General features: G+C 44.7%; 1 protein-coding gene across 1 annotated transcript in view; it reads right to left on the reverse strand.

Moving 5' to 3' along the window:
• The window catches only part of LOC137417532 (uncharacterized), a 98,018-nt gene extending 73,826 nt beyond the window's left edge, over nucleotides 1-24,192 (reverse strand). Inside the window, exons 1-5 of the mRNA XM_078786020.1 lie at nucleotides 24,100-24,192; nucleotides 22,430-22,803; nucleotides 17,719-17,823; nucleotides 16,759-16,836; nucleotides 8,664-8,744 (exon numbers count right to left, since the gene is read on the reverse strand). Of these exons, the coding sequence (XP_078642146.1) occupies nucleotides 8,664-8,744; nucleotides 16,759-16,836; nucleotides 17,719-17,823; nucleotides 22,430-22,774 (609 nt within the window). The 5' untranslated portion in view covers nucleotides 22,775-22,803; nucleotides 24,100-24,192. The remainder of the gene's footprint in view (nucleotides 1-8,663; nucleotides 8,745-16,758; nucleotides 16,837-17,718; nucleotides 17,824-22,429; nucleotides 22,804-24,099) is intronic.
• Between the last annotated feature and the right edge of the window lie 2,535 nt (nucleotides 24,193-26,727).

Genomic DNA, 26,727 nt, shown 5'->3' on the forward strand with positions numbered 1-26,727 from the left:
CTCCCTCTGCTGGCTATTATTATTTTCTTCCAGATGTTGTCATCTTCTTTGCTGGCGGCCTATTTGTATCAAAATAAAATGCACCCAACGTGTCCATTTTTTTATTTTTTATTTATGGCCCACAGGGCCGACTAGTGTGGTTCACCTGTGGGGCATCGGTGCCCTGTGATCAAGGTCCGCCAGCAAGATTTCGGGCCTTCATGGCCGGTTCCAGCAGAGGGGCCATGCCCCAACCCATGGGGTCCATCAGTGGTGCTCGGCCACAGACATGTGGTCCATAATGTGGTGCATCGATGCAGACAGCTGGTTCTGGGAGTTCCGGGCGCACAATGGCAGACTCACGCACGCTCCCCTCTGCGCCCAGTGGCGCACAGGTCCTCATGTGGGAGACAAAAGGGGGATAAGACAGATGAGCGAGGGGTAAGGTCACAAGGGTACACATCAAACAAGGCCACCCTGCCAGCTGCCAAACTGCCTGCCACCCTCTGATGGTTAAACTGCCGAAATCTCGGCTCTCTGCTCACCTTCACTCTTTCATTCCTCTTTTCTCCCGCCTCTGGAACAAACTCCCACACTCACTTCAATCACACTCCTCCCTCCAGGTCTTCAAAACAGCTGTTCACCACCATCTCTTATCTTACCCCATCCAAAACCTTGATCTTTTCCACCCCCACTAATTCACCCCAGATCCACCTTGTTTGAAATTCCAACTTCTTTCCTGGAAGTCTTGGCAGTGTCCATATGTTTTATACCTCTCCCACCCCCCCCCCCCCCCTTCCCATGCCTCCCCCCCAAAGCCCTCTCCCTCCCACAGTTCTCTCGATGTCTCCATGTCTCTCGGTCCCTGCTCTCAAATGTTGTGTTTGTGTCCTTCCCCCTCTCTCCCCATCTTGTCTACCGCTCCCGATGTTATTTGTTTTGTGTGTCTGTTTGTCTTTCTGTGTGATTAATGTTCGCTCTTTCACGAGCCTCGATCTTGTATACAACAAAAAAAAAAAAAAAAAAAAAAAAAAAGGCAATGCAAGGCGAAGTGCGTACGGAGAGCGAAGTGAGAAAGCTCGTCCCTACCGTACGGCACCCCCCCTGTCACCTACCCTACCCTTCCCCTTACCCCATATTTACAAAATCTACACATTTACAAATTCGTCGCTACTGTCACGTCTTCCGCATATTTCCCCTATACCAAATTCGTCTCCACAATCCCTCTACTTCAAAATTTGCCATTACCAAATTCATCATCAATCCTCATAAGGAGGAAGAGATGGAACACAAAGCACAATGTCACACCCACGTCATGATGCATCTCACAATCCAAACATTTGCATCAAAAACAATAAAACAACCTGGCATGGTGTGGAGGTACGTCATCCCAGGTGAGTGGATGCAGATGGTGCGAGGAGACTTCCATCCTAACTACCTTCTAAATGACATTAACACACTTTACACTACCCGGGGTCTTTCCCTGCCAATCCATTGGCCAACTTACACTATGGGTTCTAAAAACCAATTCCCATTGACCAAATTGTGGTGCTTCTCAATTTGGGGTCTCACTCCCCCGATTCATCTCCCGGTGCCCTTGCACAATTTCTGGGCTGAGACGTGTAGCTCTCCCAGCAGGTTCTACCCACCTGCACACCTCCACCACTGCAGTTGCCACCCGAGCTTACCCAGCTCCTCACCTAACCTATCTAACTGGGGAAGGCCCCTCCTGGCTCTGTCACCCCACTCGGTGCCCTCTGGCACTGGGCTACCCGGGTCCGTCCTCCGGATCCTCGGGCCCCATTCACAACAACTCTACCGGCTCCCAGAGCCCACCTGCGGCCTCACCTGGCCGACATCCTCACAGTGGTGGAGTGCCCAAACCAACTACACACACTAACAGGCTACACGCCCAGCCATTTCCACAACACTAATGCACCTATCCAAACACCATTCTTTCACCTCGCACCACAGATGCCAATATCCAACCACAATTTACCTATACCCTCTACCTAACACTTGCACTACCTGCCCCGGGTATTCGTGATGGGGGTCCATCCTTCCCCCATTCACACCTTCGCACCATCCACTCCACTCCATAGTTTCCACCATACTCACTCCACGACCATCCATTCCAATACTCCATATATTCCACACTCCATGTATTCCACACTACCATTCTCCATACACCTGTCGTTGCACACCTGTGCAATCACACCTGGTGCCACCTGCACCCTCCTTCCTTCCTGGACCATTTGGTCAGCACAATACACAATCACCTTCTCTCACTCATACACTGCTCCACACCCCTGTTCAGTTGCACACCTGTGCAATCACACCTGTTCACCATACACACGGCATCATCTAATCTACCTGGTGCCCTGCTAACTTAGTGCTCCCTGTCTTCCCTTTAAACTAAGCACATACCACGTCATTATCATCCACTCTAATCTACCTGCGTCCCCACTACAGGTATCATTGTCACTACCTAATCTTACCGTTACCTAATGTCATCTTCTCTGGGTCCCTACACATTATCCAAACCCTCCCGGGCTAGTTTTCACTGCCATAAACCCCATAAGTCTAGTGCTCCTTTGCCCCTGCTGTGAGGGATGACAGAGTTGCCATCCCACCACATCGGGCATCTCCCACTATCAATTGTGCACACCAAATCCAACAAATCAAAAATTTGCCAATCATCTGCCAATCACTGTACCATTCATTACCAATCATCACTCTGCCAATCCTTTGCCAATCATCAAATTTTGTTTTTCTAATTTCGGGGCCAAAACACTATTCTCATCATCACGTCTACTCACTAGAGCCTCTCGGTGCGCCAATTCACTTCTACAGCCCGGTTTCGTAAAGCCGAGCAATGAATGCGGGTTGCTTGGTGCCGGCGGCTGGATACGTCCCGCATTCAGTGCAGGGACGGGGGCTTACCCGGGCCAAGATCCCACGCACCATCTCGGCACAGAGCCGTCCAATGGCCCGATCTCGACCTGCCGGAACGCCTCAACAAAAAGGGGTCGCCATGACGACCCTTCCTATCGGGCTGCCCGCTCCGCCTAGTGGAGCACGGACGCGGCCGTTCTAAGCGCGGCCCGGCGTGGATCGCGTACGGCGGTTCTTTCGAAACCGCCGTGGTTCGGATCCCCGCTGGTCCTCGCGGCACGCGAAGCTGCTCGGCGCGCACCGAGGGCCCGATTCGGCTAAATGTCGTTCTAACCGCTAACCCGGTTACCGTCGATGCTTCACCTGCATGCTCACACGCATACGCTACCCCTTTCACCCTCACCGAGCTCGGTGCTCCAACGCCGCCCGTACACCCCGCGTCCTTCGCTATTGCACTCGTTCTTTCTCTCACAGACTTGGTCACACACCTGACCACCGCACACCTTTGCACACACTCGTCGTTCGCACACCTCACCAACACACCTCTTCACGCCCCCTCCTCGGTCACCTCCTTTGTGACAACCACAGGTGTGCTCTCACTTGCACACCCAACCACGTGCCTCACTACTAATTCCAGCGTGCATTCCCATACGCGCTCTACCATTCCAGGTGTGCATCCCTCCATTCCAGGTGTACATCCTCTCTCACCTGCCACAACCAACTCACGCTCCGTGTCACTCTTGCTACTTTCACCTCCACACTCGGTCGCGCACTCACCCTTACCTTTGACAGCGCACTCTTTCCTCATGCACCCGTCCATTACACACCTTTCTCGCGCACACTCTTGCGCACACTCTCCCGTTACACCCTCTGTAACACTCACCACAGGTGTGCATTCTCCCTTACTTTTGACACCGCACTCTTTCCTCATGCACCTGTCCGTTACACACCTTTCTCGTGCACACTCTTGCGCACACTCTCCTGTTACACCCTCTGTAACACTCACCACAGGTGTACACTCTCTCGTTACATCCTCTGTAACACTCCCCACTCCGCGCTTCCATGTGCCCCCTCGCACACGCGCAACAACCAACTCACTCTCGACGGCACACTCACTCCTCGGCGCGCACTTTTTCCTCACACACCCCAGAGTCGGACATTCTCGCACACCTCCTCTTTCGCACACCGTACCTGTCGCACACTTCACCAACGGCCTCTCCTGAACACCCGGGTCTACACCACCCCCCAAGCCGACTAAATCTCCCCTCACACCATATACATTTCCGCGTATATCGTCACTCACCTCGGTACCTCGTCGTCGCACCTCCTCTGCCACCTGCAAACTCTTTATTTGGTTAGTGAGCACATAATCATGATTTGAACACAGACCTTGTACATATTCCATCACCTCTTCCTTTATTTCCCTCTTAGTTTCCCTCCGTCTCTTCTTAATTTCACTCACCCCTTCTTCCACCTCCTCTAATTTTTCCTTTACCTCTTTCATCTCCCGGTGCGCCCCCTCTATTTCTTCCTCTAACGCCACTTTAACCGTTTCTATGTGCGTCCTCACCTCTCGGTCCTTCGTCTCCATTACTTCTGTCACCTCTTCCAACTTCTTCGTCAACCCCTCATGTACCATCTGACATTCCTTCTTTGTCGCTATTAATTCATTTTTAATGTCTTTTTGTGTCGCTTTTAACCCCCCGATTATTGCAGTGTTCTTTTCCACTTGGTCCACTAGTTCCTTTTGTCCCATTGTCAGCTGTTCTACTCCCTTCGTCAGACCCTCTATGCCCCCTTGTAACCTAGCCGTATTATTCCTCACCTCTTTCTCTATACGCTTTTCACCTCGCTTTACCTCCTCGCGTACCCCCGAGACCTCCTCACTTACACCTCGTCGTATCTCCTCCTTCATCTCCTCCCTCTCTTTTGTAGATGCCACCCTCATCTGTCCCAATTCATCCCTCTGAGCATCCAATTTGGTTTCTACCCCGATTTTCACCTCCTCTATCTGCTCTCCCATTTGTTTAATTTCTCGGGCGGATTGCTCCCCTATTTCCCGCAATTTGTTTTCCATCTTGTTTTCTAACCCCTCTAACCCATTTTTCACCCCCTCTATCTGATTCTCCTGGGCAGCCATTCTATTTTCCACCCCCGTTAACCCATTTTTCACCTCTTTTATCCCATTGTCTAACCCCTCAATTTTATTGTCTAACCCCTCAAATTTGCTTCCCAACTGTTCGCTGGTACCCCTCGCTTCGTCCCTCATTGCCCCCATCATTCTGCTTTCCATTTTCTCACTATCAGCCCTCCTTCTGTCTTCCATTTCTTCACCCGACTTAACCATAAAGGCCTTTATTTGTTCCATAAATAGCCCCCAATCCATCGGCGGCGCTGCTACGGTCGCGGGCGCGGTCGCCGTAGCCATGTGCGAGGCGCCATTTTGCGCGCCCGTAACCTCGTGCGCGAGAGCGACATTTTGTGCACCTGATACCCCCTCAACCACATTGCCAATGTTCTCCTCCTCTCTTTCCTCCACATACATTTCCCCCGGGTCCTGGGTCGATTCTACCCCATCTATCTCTCCCACCGACATCCCGTCGTCTTGACCAGCCATGGCGCGATTTCAAAATTCGGGTTTTGTAAAACAAAACAAATTTCAGTATCTTGTAATTTTGAGCGCGTGAAGCGCGCTTCGGGTCCGATCCCACTCCTGACACCAATTGTTACGGCCCGCGGATAAGATGTTATGTTTGCCGAGCGGAGGCCCCGCGGTCGTACAGTTTCCCCGATTCACCCGATCCCCGAACGTTGGCCAGATCGCGCCACAGATATTCAATAGGGAAAAGACAAAAGCGACACGGATGTGAAGAAGAAGCAGACAACCAAAAAAAGGTTGAAAATACTACTAAATTTATTTACTATGTACAGGCTCAAAATAACCAAGGAGAAGGAAAGATAAGAAAAGAATATACAGAAGATATTAGAGACACAGTGAAAATTACTAGCTTATCTAAACAGGCTTAACTTATACCCTTGACAGAACAAACAGAGACGGACTCACACGAATGGGGAATGGAGGCAGGAACGATTGGCTGGACCGGGAGGAAGGTTCAGCTCGGACCACAAGCTGGAAGGCTTTGCAGGGCGCACAGCAAACCGGGCCTCGTCAGGCTGGGAGCGAGCAGGGTGACGTCGTGCACTTCTCTCAAGGCTTCCCCGCGCTTCTCTCGCACACTTGTGTTAAAGGCTTCCTTCTCGCTTCTCTTCCCTCCTTGCGCACTTCTCTCTGAAGCTCGTCTCTTTTCAGAACTCAGAACTCATCTCCTTGGGGAGCGTCCCGCGGCGGGTTATATAGGCCCCGCCCCTCAAACTTCGCGAACCTCCTCGATCGCTCTTCCTCTGCCCTCTCAAACCAAACCCCTCGTGCTTGGTTGGTTGTTCGGGGCTGGCTCACTCCTCCCCTCTATGACGAGGTGGAGACATGCCCTTCTTCTCCGAGCCTACCTCGTGGCGAATGGAGTCGCGGAGGGAACAGTTGGCAATTGCGGTTTTTGGGAATGGAAATGAAAGGGGATCTATCTATTTCACTTGGTGCAATGGAGTGTCATTTTAATGGAAGACAAGGCCTTACCCTGATACACATAATAAGGAAATAAACTACTGAACAGGGATATTATAGTGTCCTTCAATGTATGCTTTATGGAATTAACTACCGGAACGCCCTTTGACCTTTATACACACTGGAGCAAGGAGGGCTCAGACTAATGCATATTTCACAACAATTTACAATACAATACAACACAATCAAAAAAACATAATCCTCATATCCGCAACAATATATATATATATATATATATATATATATATATTGAATACAGGTATTGATGATGTACACATAGCTGCCAAAGCAGTTACTTGACTATTGGGCACAATGCTGGCCGGGTCGTCACTCCTACGCAGGATACTCAAATGGCTCATTCATCAAGGTAAGCTGGTACTCATTTTGCCGACCTCAGAAGGATGACAGGCTGAGTCAACCCCACCTGGAGTAAATTCAACAACTGACCCGGGATTTGAACTTAGGACCCTAGAATCCCAAGCCAGCACCCTAACCGTTAAGCGAACACCAGGCCAACACGAGGCTTAATGCAGGTATTACTGTATTTAAATGTTTTTTTGGGGGGGGTTTTTTGCTCTTTCACCCCTCACGTTTCAGAGGTTCCCTTCAATCATTGACCCTTGCCAAAGACTGTCAATCTGCCCTCCATCCACAATTAACCCCTGTTTTTTTTTGTTTGTTTGTTTTTGGATACAAGATCGAGGCTCATGAAACGGCTAACATTAATCACACAAAAAGTCAAACCGATACAACCGACACATAAAACACAAAATAAGGGGAGCAGTTGACAAGATGGGGAGAGGGGGAAGGACACAAACACAACATTTGAGAGCAGGAAGATCGAGAGAACTGTGGGAGGGAGAGGGCTTGGGGGGAGGTGGGAGAGGTATAAAACATATGGCCACTGCAAGGACTTCCAGGAAAGAAGTTGGAATTTCGAAAAAGTGTATCTGGGGTGAATTAGCGAGGGTAGAAAAGATCACGGTTTTGGATGGGGGAAGATGATCGTGGTGAACAGCTGTTTTAAAGACCTGGAGGGAGGAGTGGGATTGAAGGGAGTGGGGGAGTTTGTTCCAGAGGTGTGAGAAAAGGGGAATGAAAGAGTGAAGGTGAGCAGAGAGCCTAGATTTTGGAAGTTTAACCATAAGAGGGTTTCTGGCAGATCTTGTGTGACCTGCAGGAATATTTGGGGGACAGAGCACAGAGAGAGCTGGGGGAGCAAGGCCGGAAAGAAGTCGGTAGAAGACAGAAAGACCACCAACCTGCCTGCGGTGAGTGGGTGAAAGGCCCTCGGTGTTAGCTTCATCGAAATTTTTAATTTGAATTTAAATAATTAATTAATTTATAATTTAAATAAAAAATAATTAAAATTTCTTTAACTTACCATTTGATCCAGTTTCTTAATTTATAATCTTCCCTCAACATACATTTCATAATTTTGCCCTGATGAAGACCTAGCATTTGAAATGTCAGCCGCACCTGATTTCCTACAGTGATGAAGATCATTTTTTATTTGATAAAATCAATTATTTTGTTCACCTTCGCAGACTGACATGAGTCTTCACAAAGACTAGTATCCCATATTTCCATTGTATCTACCATTTCATAAACAATCTCAATAACATACCTAATGGTATAGTTACGTTATTAGTCATTTGACTTTTTTTCGTCTTATTTTTTGTCCCTGCCCCTCCAACAAGGTCGGAGACGGGGAAGGGGCATAAACATGAGCTCCGTCTGACTGATCGATCATCTGTCCATGACCTATCATCCTTTTGCACTTTGCACGTCAATTGCACGTCAATGCACTTTTGTGTACACGATATTTAAAAAACCGTTGAACATAGAGCTTTCATTTTGCTGATATCTATTCCTCATGATATTATCTCAACCCGATTAGATCACGGCTGTGATTGGCTGAATTATATTGCAATGGCAACCATCTTGGTAACTTGTCTTGTGCACGCGATATTTCAAAAAGCGTTTAAGATTTAGCTTTCATATTACACAGATCTGTTCAGCATATCACCCAAAAGGCGGGGAACCGAGGGTATCAGGTCCTTGTTTCATAATCAGTTGCAATTTTTGTTGTTTCAAGTGACAATCCACATAAATAAGCAGCCATTAAACCAAAAAACAGACCAAAAATAAAAAATACTATACTGACCGAGATTGCGTCCTGCCCTGTAATATTTTCTTGGATGGTATTGATCTCTTCCAAATGCTTCCATATCTCTTGCATCTTTTGCTTTTTGAAGAAAGAAATTGAACTCACATCGCATGAATATGCAATTAATCGACGTAATCACGAACAATTATTACCATGTACCTTGTACCATCATCATTATCATCATTATTATTATCATTATCATCATCGTTATCATTATCAACATTGTCATTGTTATTATCACTATCATTTTCAATATTGTCATTATTATTATCATTTGCATTAGGTACCATTGTAAATTTCATTGTCATTATGTATCATTATGTTACGTGCTCCTCCCCAAACCCCGGTCACGGTGTACCTCCGAGCCCCGAGAGGAGTCACGGCAGAAAGATGTGTTATTCTGTGTGTCAAAGATCAATGGTGAAACCACACCAATAGTTACCAACAAACAAGTATTGTATTAAGATCACACAATAATAACAACACAACAACAATATTAATCAATTGTACAACCAATATATCATTCCGATGATGGTACCATCAGTTTCGTACAATATAACTCACTGTGCTCCAAGTGAGTGAAAATAACATTCCCAATGTCTCTGTCCCAGCTTCAAACCAAAGTCGATCCATGCTCCAGTGATCGTCAGAACGATGTTGTATCGAGACCAGAATCCCGCTGGGTTGACAGTCACACTGCCAAAGATAGGCAAAAGTGTCCTCAAGAGGCGACTGGGAAAACACACCTTCGGGTATGGACGTTCAACGGCTCCCAATCGACAAACCGCAAATTCCCACTCAAAATCCACGTTACACACACACACCAGGTTACGTCTGGATGCGGTGAAATGGTTGAAGCGAGGGGAAAAATTGGAGCGATGCGAAATCAGGCGCGAGGTAAAATGGCCAACGGTCCGTTCTCGAGACGTAATGGCATTCCAATGATTCTCTTCAGAATCAACCGCAAAACCTGTCACGCAGGTTTATCTGTCACGGCGATAACAACTCTGTCGCAGGAATCCCTTTCCCAGGAAACCCCAAAGTTCACTCGTGACCCTCGTTCGCCAGCGTTTGCTCAAAACCTCAACGCAGCTCGGCTCCTTCTCCGACCTCACTTGCTCCACCTCTTTTTCCTCCCTCTTCTTTCTCTTCCTCTTCTTTTCGTCGTCGGGTTCCCGATCCGGTTTCCGGTTTCTTTTAAAACACTAACTTTTTTTACCTTTTGAAAACAGCTATCTCCAATTTCACTTAAACAATAACAATAATAGTACATGGAACCAAAAATATTTACAGTGGATGAGAACCACAACAACGGAAGTGACGAATCCGTAACACTTCCCCACCTCAAGAAAGAAAGTTGGAACATAGTGAAAACTTTCTTTGCATGCAAAAACTCTTTTAACAAACAAAAGTAAAACTCACTCCCAAATGATCAATTCACGTGAGACTGAGCAACAATAATTAATATTCCCCAAAATAAAACAACAAAACTTCCAAACAAAGTTAGTTCACTCTGGATAAAGCATCAGCAAAGACATTGTCCCTGCCCTTTACATGCTCAATTTCCAAGTTGAACTCCTGCAAAGCCAAACTCCATCTCATCAATCTCTGATTTTTATTTTTCATTTTTTGAATGAAGGTTAAGGGGTTGTGATCAGTGAAGACTTTTATAGGAAAGGTAGTAGTTCCCAGATACACCTCATAATGCTGAAGTGCTAGCAGGAGAGCAAGGGTCTCTTTTTTCCACGGTGGCATAATTTGCCTGGTGTTTGTTAAACTTTTTGGAATAGTAGCACACCGGGTGATCCACTCCATCCTCATCTTCGTGTAATAGAAATGCCCCAGCCCCCACATCACTTGCATCAATGGCCAACTTGAAAGGTGCTTGAAAATCCGGGGCTGCTAGGACAGGAGAGCTCATTAATATTCCTTTGACGTGGGCAAAGGCAGCCTGACATTTGTCATCCCAAACAAACTTGGTCTCTTTCCTCAGCAAATTCGTTAAAGGGGCTACCACTTCAGAAAAAATTCCTGCAAAACCGCCTGTACCAACCAGCCATACCCAAGAATCTCATAAGCTCCTCCTTCCCTTTTTGAACTTGGAAGCGATCAATGGCTTCTATATTGGCTGTCACCGGTTGCACCTGACCCTGACCTACTACATGGCCTAGGAACACCACCTGTGCCTTTACAAACTCACTCTTAGATAAGTTGATAGTCAACCCTGCCTCGGTCAGTTTCTTGAAAAATGCATGGATTTGTTGAATATGATCTTCCATGGTCATAGTGTGGATGATGACATCATCCAGATAAGCCTCCACCCCCTCAAGGTCTGCAATAAGCTTATTAATCAGCCGTTGAAATGTAGCAGGCCCGTGTTTCAATCCAAAGGGAAGAACCTTGTACTGATACAACCCATTTGGTGTGACTAAAGCCGAGATTTCCTTGGCTCTATCAGTAAGAGGAATCTGCCAATACCCTTTCAGCAAGACAAATTTAGTTACAAATTTAGCTGGGCCTATTCTATCAATACAGTCATCAATCCTCGGGATGGGATATGAGTCGGTCTTGGTCACTGCATTAACCCGTTTTAAATCCGTACAACAGCGAAAACTGCCATCGGGTTTTGGAACCAACATACATGGTGAGCTCCATTTACTGCTGCTTGGTTCGATGATGTCATTCTCCAACATATACTGAACCTCCTTCCGAACTCCATCTTCACAGGGTTCATCCGATAGGGGTGTTGCTTCACAGGAGTGGCTTCCCCCACCTCAATATCATGACATACCAAGTCAGTACGACCAGGTACATCTGTGAACAAATGTGCAAACTCAAAAATTAGGCTGGATAGTTGTCCTTGTTGTTCCCTCGTCAAATGATCTAATTTCTCATCTAAATGACTCAACACTTCCGTGTTCGTCAATCTGGGACAAGCCTGGTCATCAAAGTTATCAAACTTCACACTGGCCTCAACCTCTGGATTCTCTTGCACCCCGACTACAGGTGAGACAGGTGAGACAGGAACCATTTTCTCCACACGCTTCCTCTCATAATATTTCTTCCGTCGGTTGACATGACACAGCTGCCACTTTTGCCGTCGGTCGGGAGTTGTCACCACGTAATCTGTTTCATTAACCCTCCTTTCGATTGCCTAGGGACCAAAATATCTAGCCTGTAGTGGCTGACCTGGAAGAGGAAGCAACACTAACACTCGGTCCTCAGGACTGAAATTTCTTATCTGAGATTTCTTGTCATGTCTCACTTTCATTTTATCCTGTGTCACTTTCAAGTTTCTTCTCGCAACTTCACAAGCCTTTGCCAATCTGTGCCTAACCGTTGACACATACACTACCACTGTTGACTGTGACTCCTCCTGTAGCGACTGTTCTTTCACCATTTTCAACGGTCCTCGCACTGCGTGTCCAAACACAAGTTCAAAAGGACTGAATCCCAATGACTCCTGAACAGATTCCCTCGTAGCAAACAACAATAAGGGTATTCCTTCATCCCAATCCTTGTCACATTCAAAACAATACGTTCTGATCATATTCTTCAATGTCTGGTGAAACCTTTCCAAGGCCCCTTGGCTCTCGGGATGGTAAGTACTTGATCTTACTTGCTCCACTCCCAACAGGTGTACCACTTGCTGAAAAAGTGTTGACATGAAATTGGAACCCTGATCAGACTGGATGACCTTAGGTAGGCCAACCAAAGTGAAAAATTTAATCAAGGTCTTCGCAATAACTGCCGCAGTAATTTTTCTAAGAGGCACTGCCTCTGGGAACCTTGTGGAAGAGCACGTGATGGTCAGCAAATACTGATGTCCAGCCTTAGTTTTAGGTAAAGGGCCGACACAGTCAATAATGACTCGGCTGAATGGCTCTTCAAAAGCTGGAATTGGTTTTAAAGGTGCGGATGGGACTTTCTGATTAGGTTTTCCCACCAGCTGGCAAGAATGGCAAGATATACAGAACTCCGCCACAACACGTCGCAAACCTGGCCAGAAAAAATGTACCAATATTCTGTCACACGTCTTGTTCACTCCAAGATGCCCATCCAAAGGTGTTTCATGTGCCAAACTCAATATCTCCTTCCGGTACGGCAGTGGCACCACAATTTGGTAATGAACTTTCCACTCATCGTTTGCTGGCACCTCCCGTGGTCTCCATTTTCTCATGAGTATTTCCCCTTTCATGAAGTAACCAACAGGTAACTTCATAGCCTCTTCCTCTGTAACAGCTTTACCAATGAAACTCCGGATCTCCGAATCTCCATGTTGTTCTTCAACAAGTCTCTTTCGGACCAGCACCATTTGTTCAGCCTCGTTCCCAGATGTCTCCGACGGACACTGCATTTCCTCTTTTGTTCCAGATGCCACCTTTTCCTTCGGTTCCTTGATGTCACTCCCTTTCCTATTATCTCTTCCAGACTTTTCCTCCAATATCGCTAAGGAACCCAAATCCACATCACCTTCCTTCTCCTTCTCTTCAGAGCGCTTCCTACCCATAGCACGAGTCACTACACAGGATGGTAAGATACCCGGAATGTCCTGCTCTAACTGTGCGGTGTTATTTTCCATACTGGGCTTTTCAACCAACATCGGATTACCAGAAACTCGACCACCGGTCAAATCATTCCCGATAATAAAAGATTCCCTCTACAGGAAGAGTGGCTTGTAAACCTACAGTGACCGGTCCTGACACCAACTCAGACTCTAAATGGATGACATGAAGAGGAGCTTTAACATAGCCACCAACCCCCTGTAGAAGAACACTAACACCAGTTGCCGTCTTCTCTGACAATGGCAAAATGCCCTCAAGCATCAAAGATTGATGTGCTCCTGTGTCCCTCAATACCCTAACAGGTCTCTGGTTCGTTAAGTCTCCATCCAGTGACACAAACCCCTCTGAAATAAAAGGTTTGTAACCCTTTTGGGCAAGGTCGTTCTGTGATGCCGTAACTTTGGCATGGGAACCTTCACAAGGCACTGTCCTCCAAGGACGATTTCTCGCATTGGCCAATGCATTCGGAGTTGCACTAGTTTGACTCCGCTCCTGATTTTTCCTTTTCAGGGTGTAACATTGGGACATCAAATGCCCAGGTTTCTTGCAAAGAGCGCAAGTAGGCCCGTAGGAAAAACTCGTGGTCTGCCTCGGGCCCCCCGGAAGATAAGTCTGTCTTGGAACTGTTGTCTTCTGACCCCTAAAAGTCACGGTATCAGATTTGTCCCCATAGTCCTCTCTAGGCCGCCTCCATGAAAATCTGTTCTCCGAACCTGATTTACCATAACTCCCCTGGCTAACTCTACACGGGACGTTAGGTTTGTGGAACCCAATCCTGTGCGTCAAGGCATAGTCATCTGCTACGGTTGCTGCCTCATACAACTCTGGTACTTTCTTTTCATCCAGATGTACTTTAATGTCCACGTGGACACTGTTTGAATTCCTCCACCAAAATCAATTGTCGTAACAGGTTGAAGTCTTTCCCAATCTCCTTCGAGTCACACCAGCTATCAAAAATGGTTTCCTTCATTCTGGCAAACTCCACATGGGTCTCACTCTCCCTCTTCCTGGCATTCCAGAATTTTTGCTGGTAAGCTTCAGGAACCAATTCATAGGCTTTGAGAATGGCTTTCTTCACTATCTCATAATCTGCACATTGGTCAATCGGTAAAGCCGAATAGATATCTTGAGCTTTACCCACCAGAACACTTTGCACTAACATAGTCCAGGACCCCACAGGCCATTTTAGCATTTGAGCCACTTTTTCAAAATGTAAAATAACTTGGCTACCTCCTTTTCATTGAAGGGTGGAACCAGCCTCACATGCCTACCAACATCCCAAGAGTTCTCAATAGTTGTCGAACTAGCCGGCATGGATACTACTTCTCTCCATTCTCCCAGTAATTCCAGCTCCTTGAGTTTAAGTTCCTTCTGATACTCCCTTTCGGCTCTCCTTTCCTCTGCTCTTTCCTCTGCTCTTCTCTCCTCGTGTTCCTTTTCAGCTCTCCTTTCCTCTGCTCTTTCCTCTGCTCTTCTTTCTTCTTCAGCTCTCCTTTCCTCTGCTCTTCTCTCCTCGAGTTCCTGTTCAGCTCTCCTTTCCTCTACTCTTTCCTCTGCTCTTCTTTCCTCGAGTTCTCGTTCCTGTGCTGCTCTTTCCTTTGCTCTTCTTTCCTCGGCTTTCCATTCCAACTCTTTTAACCTTTCCTGGCTCTGCAGTTGCATCTCCATTTTCCATAGCTCCACATTTCCTTTTTCCTCGGGTAACCAATCCAAGGCTACCTCTTCCCATGTTCCTTGTCCCACTAGAGATTCCACCACCAATGTCTGAATCTCTGCTTTCTTCATACTAACTCGGACCTCCAACTTAAAATATTTGGCCAATATCATGAGTTCCGATCTTTTTAACGCCTGGAACTGTGCCTCATTAGGGGATGCCGCAAACTTTTCTGCGTCAAACACCATGGTGACTATCAGTTAGCACCTGTTAACCTTCACACACAAAAAAAAAATCCAATTTTTGAAAAAATTTGGGAATGTTAGAAAATTCCAAATTTGGGAATTTTGGGAATGTTAGGGAATTCTATCCCGGACGGGCCCCCAATTTCTGTTACGTGCTCCTCCCAAACCCCGGTCACGATGTACCGCCGAGCCCCGAGAGGAGTCACGGCAGAAAGATGTGTTATTCTGTGTGTCAAAGATCAAAGGTGAAACCACACCAATTGTTACCAACAAACAAGTATTGTATTAAGATCACACAAGAATAACAGCACAATAACAATATTAATCAATTGTACAACCAATATATCATTCCTATGATGGTACCATCAGTTTCGTACAATATAACTCACTGTGCTCCAAGTGAGTGAAAATAACATTCCCAATGTCTCTGTCCCAGCTTCAAACCAAAGTCGATCCACGCTCTAGTGATCGTCAGAACGATGTTGTATCGAGACCAGAATCCCGCTCGGTTGACAGTCACACTGCCAAAGATAGGCAAAAGTGTCTTCAAGAGGCGACTGGGAAAACACACCTTTGGGTATGGACGTTCAACGGCTCCCAATCGACGAACCGCAAATTCCCACTCAAAATCCATGTTACACACACACACCAGATTACGTCTGGATGCGGTGAAATGGTTGAAGCGAGGTGAAAAACCTGGAGCGATGTAAAATCAGGCGCGAGGTAAAATGGCCAACGGTCCATTCTCGAGATGTAACGGCATTCCAATGATTATCTTCGGAATCAACCGCAAAACCTGTCACGCAGGTTTATCTGTCACAGCGATAACAACTCTGTCGCAGGAATCCCTTTCCCAGGAAACCCCAAAGTTTAGTCATGACCCTCGTTCGCCAGCGTTTGCTCAAAACCTCAACGCAGCTCGGCTCCTTCTCCGACCTCACTCGCTCTGCCTCTTTTTCCTCCTCTTCTTTCTCTTCCTCTTCTTTTCGTCGTCCGGTTCCCGATCCGGTTTCCGGTTTCTTTTAAAACACTAACTTTTTTACCTTTTGAAAACAGCTATCTCCAATTTCACTTAAACGATAACAATAATAGTACATGGAACCAAAAATGTTTGCAGTGGATGAGAACCACCACAACGGAAGTGACGAATCTGTAACAATTATCATTATTATTACAATTATCATTATGTGCCATTGTAATTATCATTATCATTCTGTATCATTATCATTATGTATCATTATAATTATTATTTTCATTATCATATCATCGTTAACATTATGAACATTATCGTTGTAATTGGTATTGTCATTTTAAATATTTTCATTATTATTATTATTTGCGTTATGTACCATTGTAAATTTCATTATCATTATTATTACCATTATCATTATGTGCCATTATCATTATCATAATGTACCATTGTAATTATCATTATCATTATTTTTTTCATTTTCATTCGTATTCTCATTCACATTATGTATCATTATCATTATGAACTATCGTAATTATCATTATAATTATGTATTATTACCATTATCATTTCAATAGTATGTAACTAATAGACATAATCATGTTCTGTGTGGACGAACAAACAGACCTGACGAAGGTAATATAAAGAATAAACTAACCAAGACCTCGTCGTGCCCCGTAATCTTTTCATTCATGTTATTTATCTCCTCCAAATGTTTCCATACTTCTTGCATCTTCTGTTTTTTGGAGAAGAAGAAAAAAATAGAACAAAGCGATTATTCAGAAAATAGAAAATACCTGATAATCCCAAACATGATACAGTAGTCTTTTTTAAGCTATTATGGTTCCATGGCCCTCTGGAGATGACAATAAAACATAGGGGCAATACCCCTGGTGCGCACCTGGTAGAATAAACAGTATACTGAACTGAATAAAGGTATTTTAAACCTATTTCAATAGTTGCTAGAAGACAGGGCAGCATGTGGAATCATACTAACATAATCATAAGACTTTAAATAAACAAACAAAAAAATACCTATTTTGGGGGCCAAAACCCCTCTGTCTACCCCCCCCCGAGTACCTCCTCAGACCCCAATTTTTCCAATGCCTTGAAGAAACATTGGTACATCACAGATGATGAAGGTTGTGGTGATGCTTCATCAAAATTGTGTGTGTAGATTCTGAGAAGAAAGCAAATACCTATTTTGGAGGGTGAAACCTGGAGCCACTTTGACCCCCTTAGACGCCGATTTTTTTTTAATGCCGTGAACAAACTTTAGTCACAACACAGCAACTCTCATTTGTGCCAAATTTTGTCGCAATCCCATCAGCGGTTTCAGAGAAGAAGTTTCAAGTGTTTACGGATGGACTGACGGACGGACGACACACCATCACATGAGCTCCCCTGAACTTCACTCCAGGTGAGCTAAAAATGAATGACCCCATCAGCATGGTTAACCCAGGATATCAATGAAGCTTTGACTATTACGGTACTTTAAAAACATATTGAGAATGGCGATTGCTAAATTTTAAAAACATTTTATTAAAAGTGTGCAAGACTTTTGTGACAAATATCAGGAACACTTATCGGAAAAAAAAAAATCGGAAAAATATCTTACCGCATCCATGCCTGCTTTAATCCTCTCGATATCCTGAACTGCTACATCTTGTGATAACTTGAGGCAGTTTATTTCATGCATCATGTCTTGCAACAAAGACATTGTCTGAGGAAAAGAACAGGAAGGTTTTTGTCCTAGTACATTGAGCATGGATGGTAGGATTACCGTGTAGGATTACTATGTCACAACTATGTCGGCATAAATGAGTTGTCGTCCGTTTCATCGATGAGATCTTCAAAACGATCATGTCATGATCATGTCCTCCTGCATGATCTTCAAAACACCAATCGTCATTCACAACGTGTCCCTTTAAATGGTTTACTGTATGGTAAATTATGTAACAATCATTATTAAGAAGCTTTGTATTCATCTAAATGTAGAACTTTGTTTATTTTCTTAAATTTCAGAGGAGGGCTGAAAAGAAAGCTTTACTCGTTTTTTGTTTTTAGCCGCGTCGCAGACGCTGCTCGTAGAGTGCCCTCTGCTGTTGTTGTTGTTCTTCTTCTTGTTCTTCTTCTTCTTGTTGTTGTTGTTCTTGCAGAGAAGACAAAACCTCAAAGCTCCACCCATTCTGGGAACCATAGCTCCACCCATTGTGGGAGAGGCTTCATATAAACAAATATCCACCATTTTATTAACTCGCATAGCTTTGAGGCCTGTTTTGTAGGCCCGTGGTGTCTTGCTCTCTCACACAGTTTTCTTTCAAATCAAATTCGATATATCATTTCATTTTTCATAGTCGCTAACATAGTTTTAGACTCGGTTGAAAAAAAACGTGAAGAAAATCCGATGAAAGTTGCCCTTTATAGAACGAAATGAATTCTCAAAGGCCTGTAACTTCAAGTCCATTGAGATTTTTTTTTTTTAAATCGCGGCATGGTCAGTCATACACCACCTGAAATAACAGACGGGAAAATGCCAAGATATATTAAAAATTCGTCCATTTGATGACAATCGTCACGATGAAATATTTAATTTATACGTCGTCACAATAAATGCGGAGAGAGGAGCATAGCTTCGTTCACGTGTCGCCACATACGGGAATTTGCCTAGATATATTAAAAATTCGTCCATTTAATGACAATCGTCACGATGAATTATTTAATTTATACGTCGTCACAATAAATGCGGAGAGAGGAGCATAGCTTCGTTCACGTGTCGCCACACACGGGAAATTGCCGAGATATATTTTTTTTAAATCGCGGCATGGTCAGTCATACACCGCCTGAAATAACAGACAGGAAAATGCCGAGATATATTAAAAATTCGTCGCCACACACGGGAAATTGCCGAGATATATTTTCACTTTGCACAAAAATAACATCAAGTAATCGAATCAATAGGAATGTCCTGTGCCTATAACATCGACGTTATAGGCACAGCTGCATCTAGGCATTGTGTAACATCGACGCGGCTTTTGTTTTAATTAAAACTTTTTGTACTTGTTTTAATGAGGAATTCAAGCTGTGACCAAGAAATTCTGTCAAAATTACAACCAGTAGAATGAAGCCAGGCCAATAAAAAAAATTGATCAGGGATATTGATTTGGTGACAGCTGAATGGTTGGTCCTGCTAATTAAAAGTGAGAGACGCGATTGGGTCTTGATACATGCATGATGCATACAATCACACACCATGGATGGCAAATGACCCGCATTTCACGAGTTTGGTCGGTTTTGTTTCTGTAAACCCACAAACCCATTTTCGTCAAATCGTCAAAAACCCACACTGGACGGAGAGTATTATCAATTTTTAAAAACCGCAACCTTTCGCTTCCATTCCACTGGCAAGGAGTGGCACGCAGACTGATAGACCCGTGGCGACCTGCAGCCGAAATGCAAGGTTTCACTTTAGTCAATTGGCTTTGTGACGTCACGAGCTTTCCCTCACCTCATCAGGAGCATGTCACAACCCTCCAGGATTCCACACACTTCACTTCTGATCGCAACTAATAAATAAATAAATAAAATAATAAAAACTGTATACTAAGTTTGAAAGCATCATTAAACTAGAAAGAGCAATTCGAGATTGCAGACTCTCACCAGGATGTGTTTTCAGTGGTTTTAAAGGATTTTGTGAACAAATATGGCGGCCGAAACACGTGACTGATGGCTTCATCATTATTATTTTTTTCTCCACCAATTTGCCCCTAGATAATGCTCAAGAAATTTCATCTGGATCGGATGAAGTTTTGTACTTGTCGAATTATGACGTCATAATGAAGGCACCAATGACATCATCATTGACAGATGTTATTTCCCATGGAGAGTTCTTTACAATGAACCATGTCTCAATTTTTCTCTATGCAGCGCTTTCGGAGATATAGACGTGCAGATTTTTTCAGTTTTTCCAAGATGACGGCCGAACAATGTGACCGATGACGTTGTCATTCTTTTTTTTTTCTCCACCAATTTATCCCTAGATGACGCTCAAGAAATTTCATCTTGATCGGATGAAGTTTTGCACTTGTCGAATTATGACGTCATAATAGAGATATGACATCTGACATCATAGAAATATGACATATAATAGAAATATGACATCATGATTAACATATTTTATTTCCCATGGAGAGTTCTTTACAATGAGCCATGTCTCAATTTTTTCTATGCAGCGCTTTCGGAGATATAGAGGTGCAGTTTTTCCAATATGTTGCCCATACCACGTGAACTATGACGTCATAATTGTCATTAAAAAAATTATACAGGTGGAGTTGCACCACAAACCTGTGGTGAAAATTTCCTGTCAACGTCAATTGTCAATGTCATTGTCAATGTCAATTTCGGACCAATGGTTGCAGAGAAAATCATATTTATTCTGTGCAGACAAACAAACAGACAGACAAGCAGACAAATGAAAAATCACTCAGAGCGACACTTGGCAAAAGAGAAGAAAGTAGAATGGAATTCGGTAGAGCATCCTTTTGATCTCACAAATAATTGGTGGATGAATTCTGTGACCCGATATGCAAATAGTCTTCAAATTTTAAGTTAATCAGATGAAAATTGACAATTTTAGAAATTCAGCCTATTTTGACCTTTTAGCCTATGTTGACCTTTTGGTCTATGTTGATCTCAAAAATAGTTGGTGGTTGAATTCAGTTAACATATGTAAATCCTATTCCAATTTCAAGTCAATCGGATAAAAATTGAGGATTTTAGAAATTTGAAAAAAAGTGGTTGACCTTTGGCCTATGTTGACCTTTTGGCCTATGTTGATCTCTAAAATAGTTGGTGGTTGAATTCAGTTAACTGATATGTAAATCCTATTCCAATCTCAAGTCAATCGGATAAGAATTGAGGATTTTAGAAATTTGAAAAAAAGTGGTTGACCTTTGGCCTATGTTGACCTTTTGGCCTATGTTGATCTCAAAAATAGTTTGTGGTTGAATTCAGTTAACTGATATGTAAATCCTATTCCAATTTCAAGTCAATCGGATGAAAATTGAGGATTTTAGGAATTTGAAGAAAGTGGTTGACCTTTTGGCCTATGTTGACCTTTTGGCCTAGGTTGATCTCAAAAATAGTTGGTGGTTGAATTCACTTAGCCGATATGTAAATGATATTCAAATTTCACATCAATCGGATGAAAAGTGAGGATTTTAGAAACTTTAAGGTGGTTGACCTTGGCCTATGTTAACTTTTTGACCTTTTGACCTCAAAAATATATAGGATTTTGTCGGACCACGAACTCTACCATTTGGTGAAGTTTCGTGAAGATCGGTTTAAAATTGTGACCTGTAGGCAAGATAAGTGCGCGGACAGACAAACACACAATCACACACACAAACAAACCAGAGTTATTAACATACTTGTTAAAAAAAAATTTTTTGCCAAGTAACGAACCAATCAAATGCAATACCCTCTCTTCTGGCGAGGGTAATAAGTTCAGATGGCATCAAAATGTGAAAACTTTGGAGGCCACTGTATTATTTTAAATGCATATTGATCCTAATATTAATTTGCAATTGGTTTTGACACCAATACAAATTTTTATTACGGACCCAAAAGGGATAAAAAAGCTACCTATATTGAACAGACAGTTTTAAATGGAGCACCTTGCAGTCATTAGAGCATTAAGTTGCATCAGATGTGGCAATAAATGTGAATTGTTGCTCCCATCTTGCCAGCTCGATGACAGAAGAACCATTTGCATTGTTGCCTCCAACAATGCAAATCCAAACCCAATTTAGAATCCTGTGTTTAAGGATTAATTAATTAATTAATTAATTACCTTCCAGATAAGTGATGGTAGTAAGATTAATAAAAGATGAGAGACTTGAGATTTGTTAAGAATTCCCCAAACATTGTGTGTACGTAGAATCAAAAATACCTGCAAGTTCATGACCAACAATTCAAACATTTACTAAATTGGAAGAGGCAGAACTTTTGTAGTTCCACTAAGTCACCAAAGGTGGCGATATTTAAACCAACTGCAACAATGAAGAGGTTTATCCCAACATTTTTCCAGAGGGGGGGGGGGGGGGTTTAAGGAGCCGCTGTCCAGGCTAAAACCTGGCGGGTACAACTTTTTACCTCTGTGACAAATTTGGTCCAAATCCGTGCAAAGGTGCAGGAGCATTTAGGCAACAGACAGACAGACGGATCGACATTTATAGTTAAAGATCAGTTTTCTGTCCAAGCAGCTTAATAATGGCGAGAGGCTCACTGTCATTATCTACTTCTTCCTCTCTGGAGAAGGAAAGCCTCACCTTCGTCACCCCGCTTGAGTTCGCCTCCACGCACTTCTGCATCTGGATCATCTGCCACATGTGTTGCACCGGTTGTCGTTCTCTTTGTCCGCACAGGAGCAAGTCGGCACTGCTCGCCAGCTCCGAGAAGTACCTCTCAAGTGAGATGACCCTCTCTTCGAGCTTCACAACGTCTGGGACATTCAAGGTCCTCGGTTCTGGAGCCTCTGCGACTACGGCCCCCGCGCCCGAGTGCTCGATGAGAGCCAACAGGAGAGAGCGCAGGGCCCCGAAATTCACCACACCTGGCTCGGGAGAACCGATGGCCAGCTCGGCTAACTGGCCAAGGCTTATGGACGGAGGCATTGCAGAAGCAGGTGCTTTGTAGGGGGGCACTGGAGGAGGTGCAGATGAGGCTTTAGAGTGGATAGAGGAGGCTTTGAAGTGGGTTGGGAGGGTATTTGGAGTGCATGCAAAAGGGGGTTCGGAGAGAGTGGACAGAAGGGTTTTGGAGGGGATGAAGGGGATTCGGAGGGGATGGAAGAGAGTGTTTCAGAGGAGGTGGAGGGAGGATTCTGAGTGGGGTGGAGAGGGAGGTTTCAGAGGGGATGAAAAAGGAGGTTTCACAGGGTGTGGAAAAGGGATTTCAGAAAAGGTAGAGAAGAGGTTTCAGATGGGGTCGAGATGGTGGTTTCAGAGGGTGTGGAGAGAGGGGATATGGAGGGTGTGCAGATGGGGATTCAGAGGTGGATCGTGGAGAGGGGAGTTTTGGAGGAAGTGGAGAGGGGAGTTTTGGAGGAGGTTGAGGGGAGATTCAGAGGAGGTGATGGTGGTTTCAGAGTGGAGTGGAGAGTGGCAATTCAGAGGACATGGAGAGGAGGGATTTGGAGGAGGCAGAGAGGATGGATTTGGAGGAGGCAGAGAGGTGGGATTTCGAGGAGGTCGAGAGCGGGGATTCACAAGAGGTGGAGAGGACGATTCGGAGGAGGTGGTGAGGTGGGTTTAGGAGGAGGTGGATGAGAGTGAATAGGGGGATTTGGGGGAAGATGGAGAGGGAACTTCACAGGGGATGGGGAGGGTGGTTTTGAAAGAGACGGATACAGGATATGGGAGTTTTGGAGGGGATCGAGAGGAGGATTTTGGAGGTGGAGAGGTGGAATTTGGAAGAGGTGAAGAGGAGGATTTGGAGGAAGTGGAGAAGTGGATTTAGGAGGTGGTGGAGAGGGTTCTTTCTGAGGAGGTGGATAGGGGTGAAGAGAGGAGTTTCACAGGGAATGGATAGGGTGGTTTCAGAGGGCGTTTAAGGAGGTTTCAGTTGGGGGTGCAGAAAGGGGTTTCAAAGGGACGTTTGTGTGGATGTTTTTTGGAGTGGAGAGGGTGATTATAATTATAATAGACAATACAATAACAATGATTCAGAATAAGGAAAAAAATAATGAAAAATCAGAGTGGTGATGAATGGAAATGATTTGATGTCACCGATTAATGATAATGACGGTGACATAAATGATGAAGATCATGATGATGGGTAATCAAGACAATGGATAAATGATGACTAATAAGAGGAATTAACAGTACTGTACGATCGGATGGTATCTTAAAAATAAAACAGTGTACAGTACTCGCGTTTGGTACATCATGACACAGCAGTGTACGTCGTGTCGAGCGACCGAAGCAATCAGAAGACCGACCTGTTATCTGTTGAGAAGACCAGGCCACTGGAGAGCCTTTTACTGCGAAAGACCGAACGGGAGGGCACACACATGCAGTTCTGAGCCTTTCGAGACGCGTTCCTCTCGTGATAACTTCGCCCGGCGCTTGGCAACCGCGGACGCTGCCCCGCCCACCCGCAGGCCACGCCCACGCTCCGCCCTCTTCAGCCGTCTCGAGGAACTTCAATGCAGGACGAGGCAATTTGGGCCATCAAAGACGGCGCTAATAATCCGATATTACCAAGTCGTGAAGGTGTGTTCGTGTTCTGTCCTTTTAAATGCTGAGCGTCAAGTAGGGAAGCAATAACCGACTCTGATTCGGCAACTGGACCAGACGGCATCAACTCACGAGTCCCAAAAAGTTCATCACCAAGTTTCTTGTGCAGCGCTCGCCAAGCAGCTTAAGCAGTCAATTCGAAACCATTGATAAGGAACGGCAGGCTAGCTAACTGCTTGGGAACTGAACACACCCTTGCTCTCTCTTTCTCTCTCTCTGCCGTTTTTCACCCCATAATTTCCCATTGGTCATCTTCCATCTGCTTGTAAATCAGGCAACATGACAGCATTACATGAAAAACTAGAACGGGCACTCGGTAGAGCGCATACCTTCGCCGCAGCTACTGTTCTGTACTTGGCATGGGAGTGTAGGGAACAGAACAACAAAAATACGATTTTGACCTTTTCGTGACCTTGACCTTGACCTTTGACCCGATTGCTCCCAAAATCTAATCAAATGTGTCCCGTATAATAACCAATCATCCCACCAAATTTCATGCAATTCGGTTGAATACTTTTTGAGTTATGCGAATAACATACACACACACACACAGACATACAAATAAATACACAGCGATCAAAACATAACCTTCCGCTTTTGCGAAGGTAAAAATAGGCCCGAGTGGGCAGATGCCTGACGGTCATCTTGAGGTTGTGGTTCAGACCTCTGCTGATTTGGGGGAACCTCCCTGAACCACGTGGAGGCCCCCTGATCCGAAATAGAGCGATTGTGCGGGACACTGTCTTGTATTCATATGTCAAGTTTCAGAACAATCAGCCAGGTGATAAGGGAGGAGCAGAACAAATAGCAAAAAGTTAACGGACGGACGGACAGACATCACGACCCATTTTATAAGTTAATCCCTTCGAGAATCCAGATCAGTCTTCGAGATCTTCGAGAATCAGTCGGGAATAAAATAAAACTGAACATTGAACAATGCATTATCGTACTGGGGGTATTTAGCTTACCTTTAGAACCCATTAGAATTACCCGTTAGAACCCATTATAATTACATTTTACAACCCATTATAACCCTCTATAATTACCCATTATAACCCTGTATAATTACCCTTATGAACTCCATACAATTAAACACGGTGGGGTAGAAAGGTTCTTCTTCTTCATTATGACGGAAGGACATAGCCAAATGTTGAAACAGCTTCACTACATAAAACTCACGACAACGGCACTCAGTAGAGTAACCCTAACAACTAACCCTACCCTAACTCAGGTCAGCCAAGATGGGCCAGCAAGGGCACATACGCCTCCACATGCAGCAGCTACACCTGGATGCGAACATACCCCCATCCCCACCAGCCAGTGAGAACACAGACCATAACAACAAAACCACCTCCACTCCCAGAATCCACAGCCACTGACGCACTCACTCACACATCCACCTCCACTGGTTGACTCATTGACTCACTCGGTTGGTCCACTCATACCTCCACCTGGTTGGCCATATCACTCAATGGTGAAGAATCACTTTAAAAAATTATACTAGTCGGATCCGGATCTTCACCAAAATTTAATCGATTCTTCCTAGTCACACACACAACCTGTCCAACAAGTTTCGTCCAAATTTATCCATAATTATTTGAGATATCCTGCTTTGTATCGTTTTTTGCCCAATATCCCAATAGTGAAGAATCACTTAAGAAATTAAATAACTCATATTCACATTCATATTCAGATCTTCACCAAAATCGAATCAAATCATCCTCATCAGACACCCAACCTGTCCACCAAGTTTGGTCCAAATCCGTCCACAGATATCCTGTTATGTATCGTATTTGGTCCGATCTCCCACTGGTGAAAAATCACTTTAAACATTCCAGTAGCCGGATCCGAATCCGGATCTTCACCAAAATCTAATCATTTTGTTGGTGTCACAAACGCTACATCTCTGCCAAATTTCGTACGAATCCGTCCACAACTTTTTGAGATATTTTGTTCACAAACGGACAGAGACAGGGGTGAAAACATAACCTCCATCCACCTTTGGTGGCGAAGGAAAATAGTGGTTTATGAGAAACGTTGGCTGAGCAAACTAATCAGAAAGTCCCGAGAAAAGCCTTTCTTGACGCGAAATACAGTATCTCTCTCCAAGTATCACGTGCACCACCGTGTGTGTGTGCATGTGTGCAAGAGAGAGAGAGAGAGAGAGAGAGAGAGAGGGGAGGAGAGAGAGAGGGGGGGAGGAGAGAGACAGAGGGGAGGAGAGAGACAGAGGGGAGGAGAGAGACAGAGGGGAGGAGAGAGACAGAGGGGAGGAGAGAGACAGAGGGGAGGAGAGAGACAGAGGGGAGAGAGAGAGAGAGGGGAGGAGA

The sequence above is a fragment of the Myxine glutinosa genome, chromosome 10 (assembly GCF_964187855.1).
Source record: "Myxine glutinosa chromosome 10, kmMyxGlut1.1, whole genome shotgun sequence".
Lineage (NCBI taxonomy): Eukaryota > Metazoa > Chordata > Myxini > Myxiniformes > Myxinidae > Myxine > Myxine glutinosa.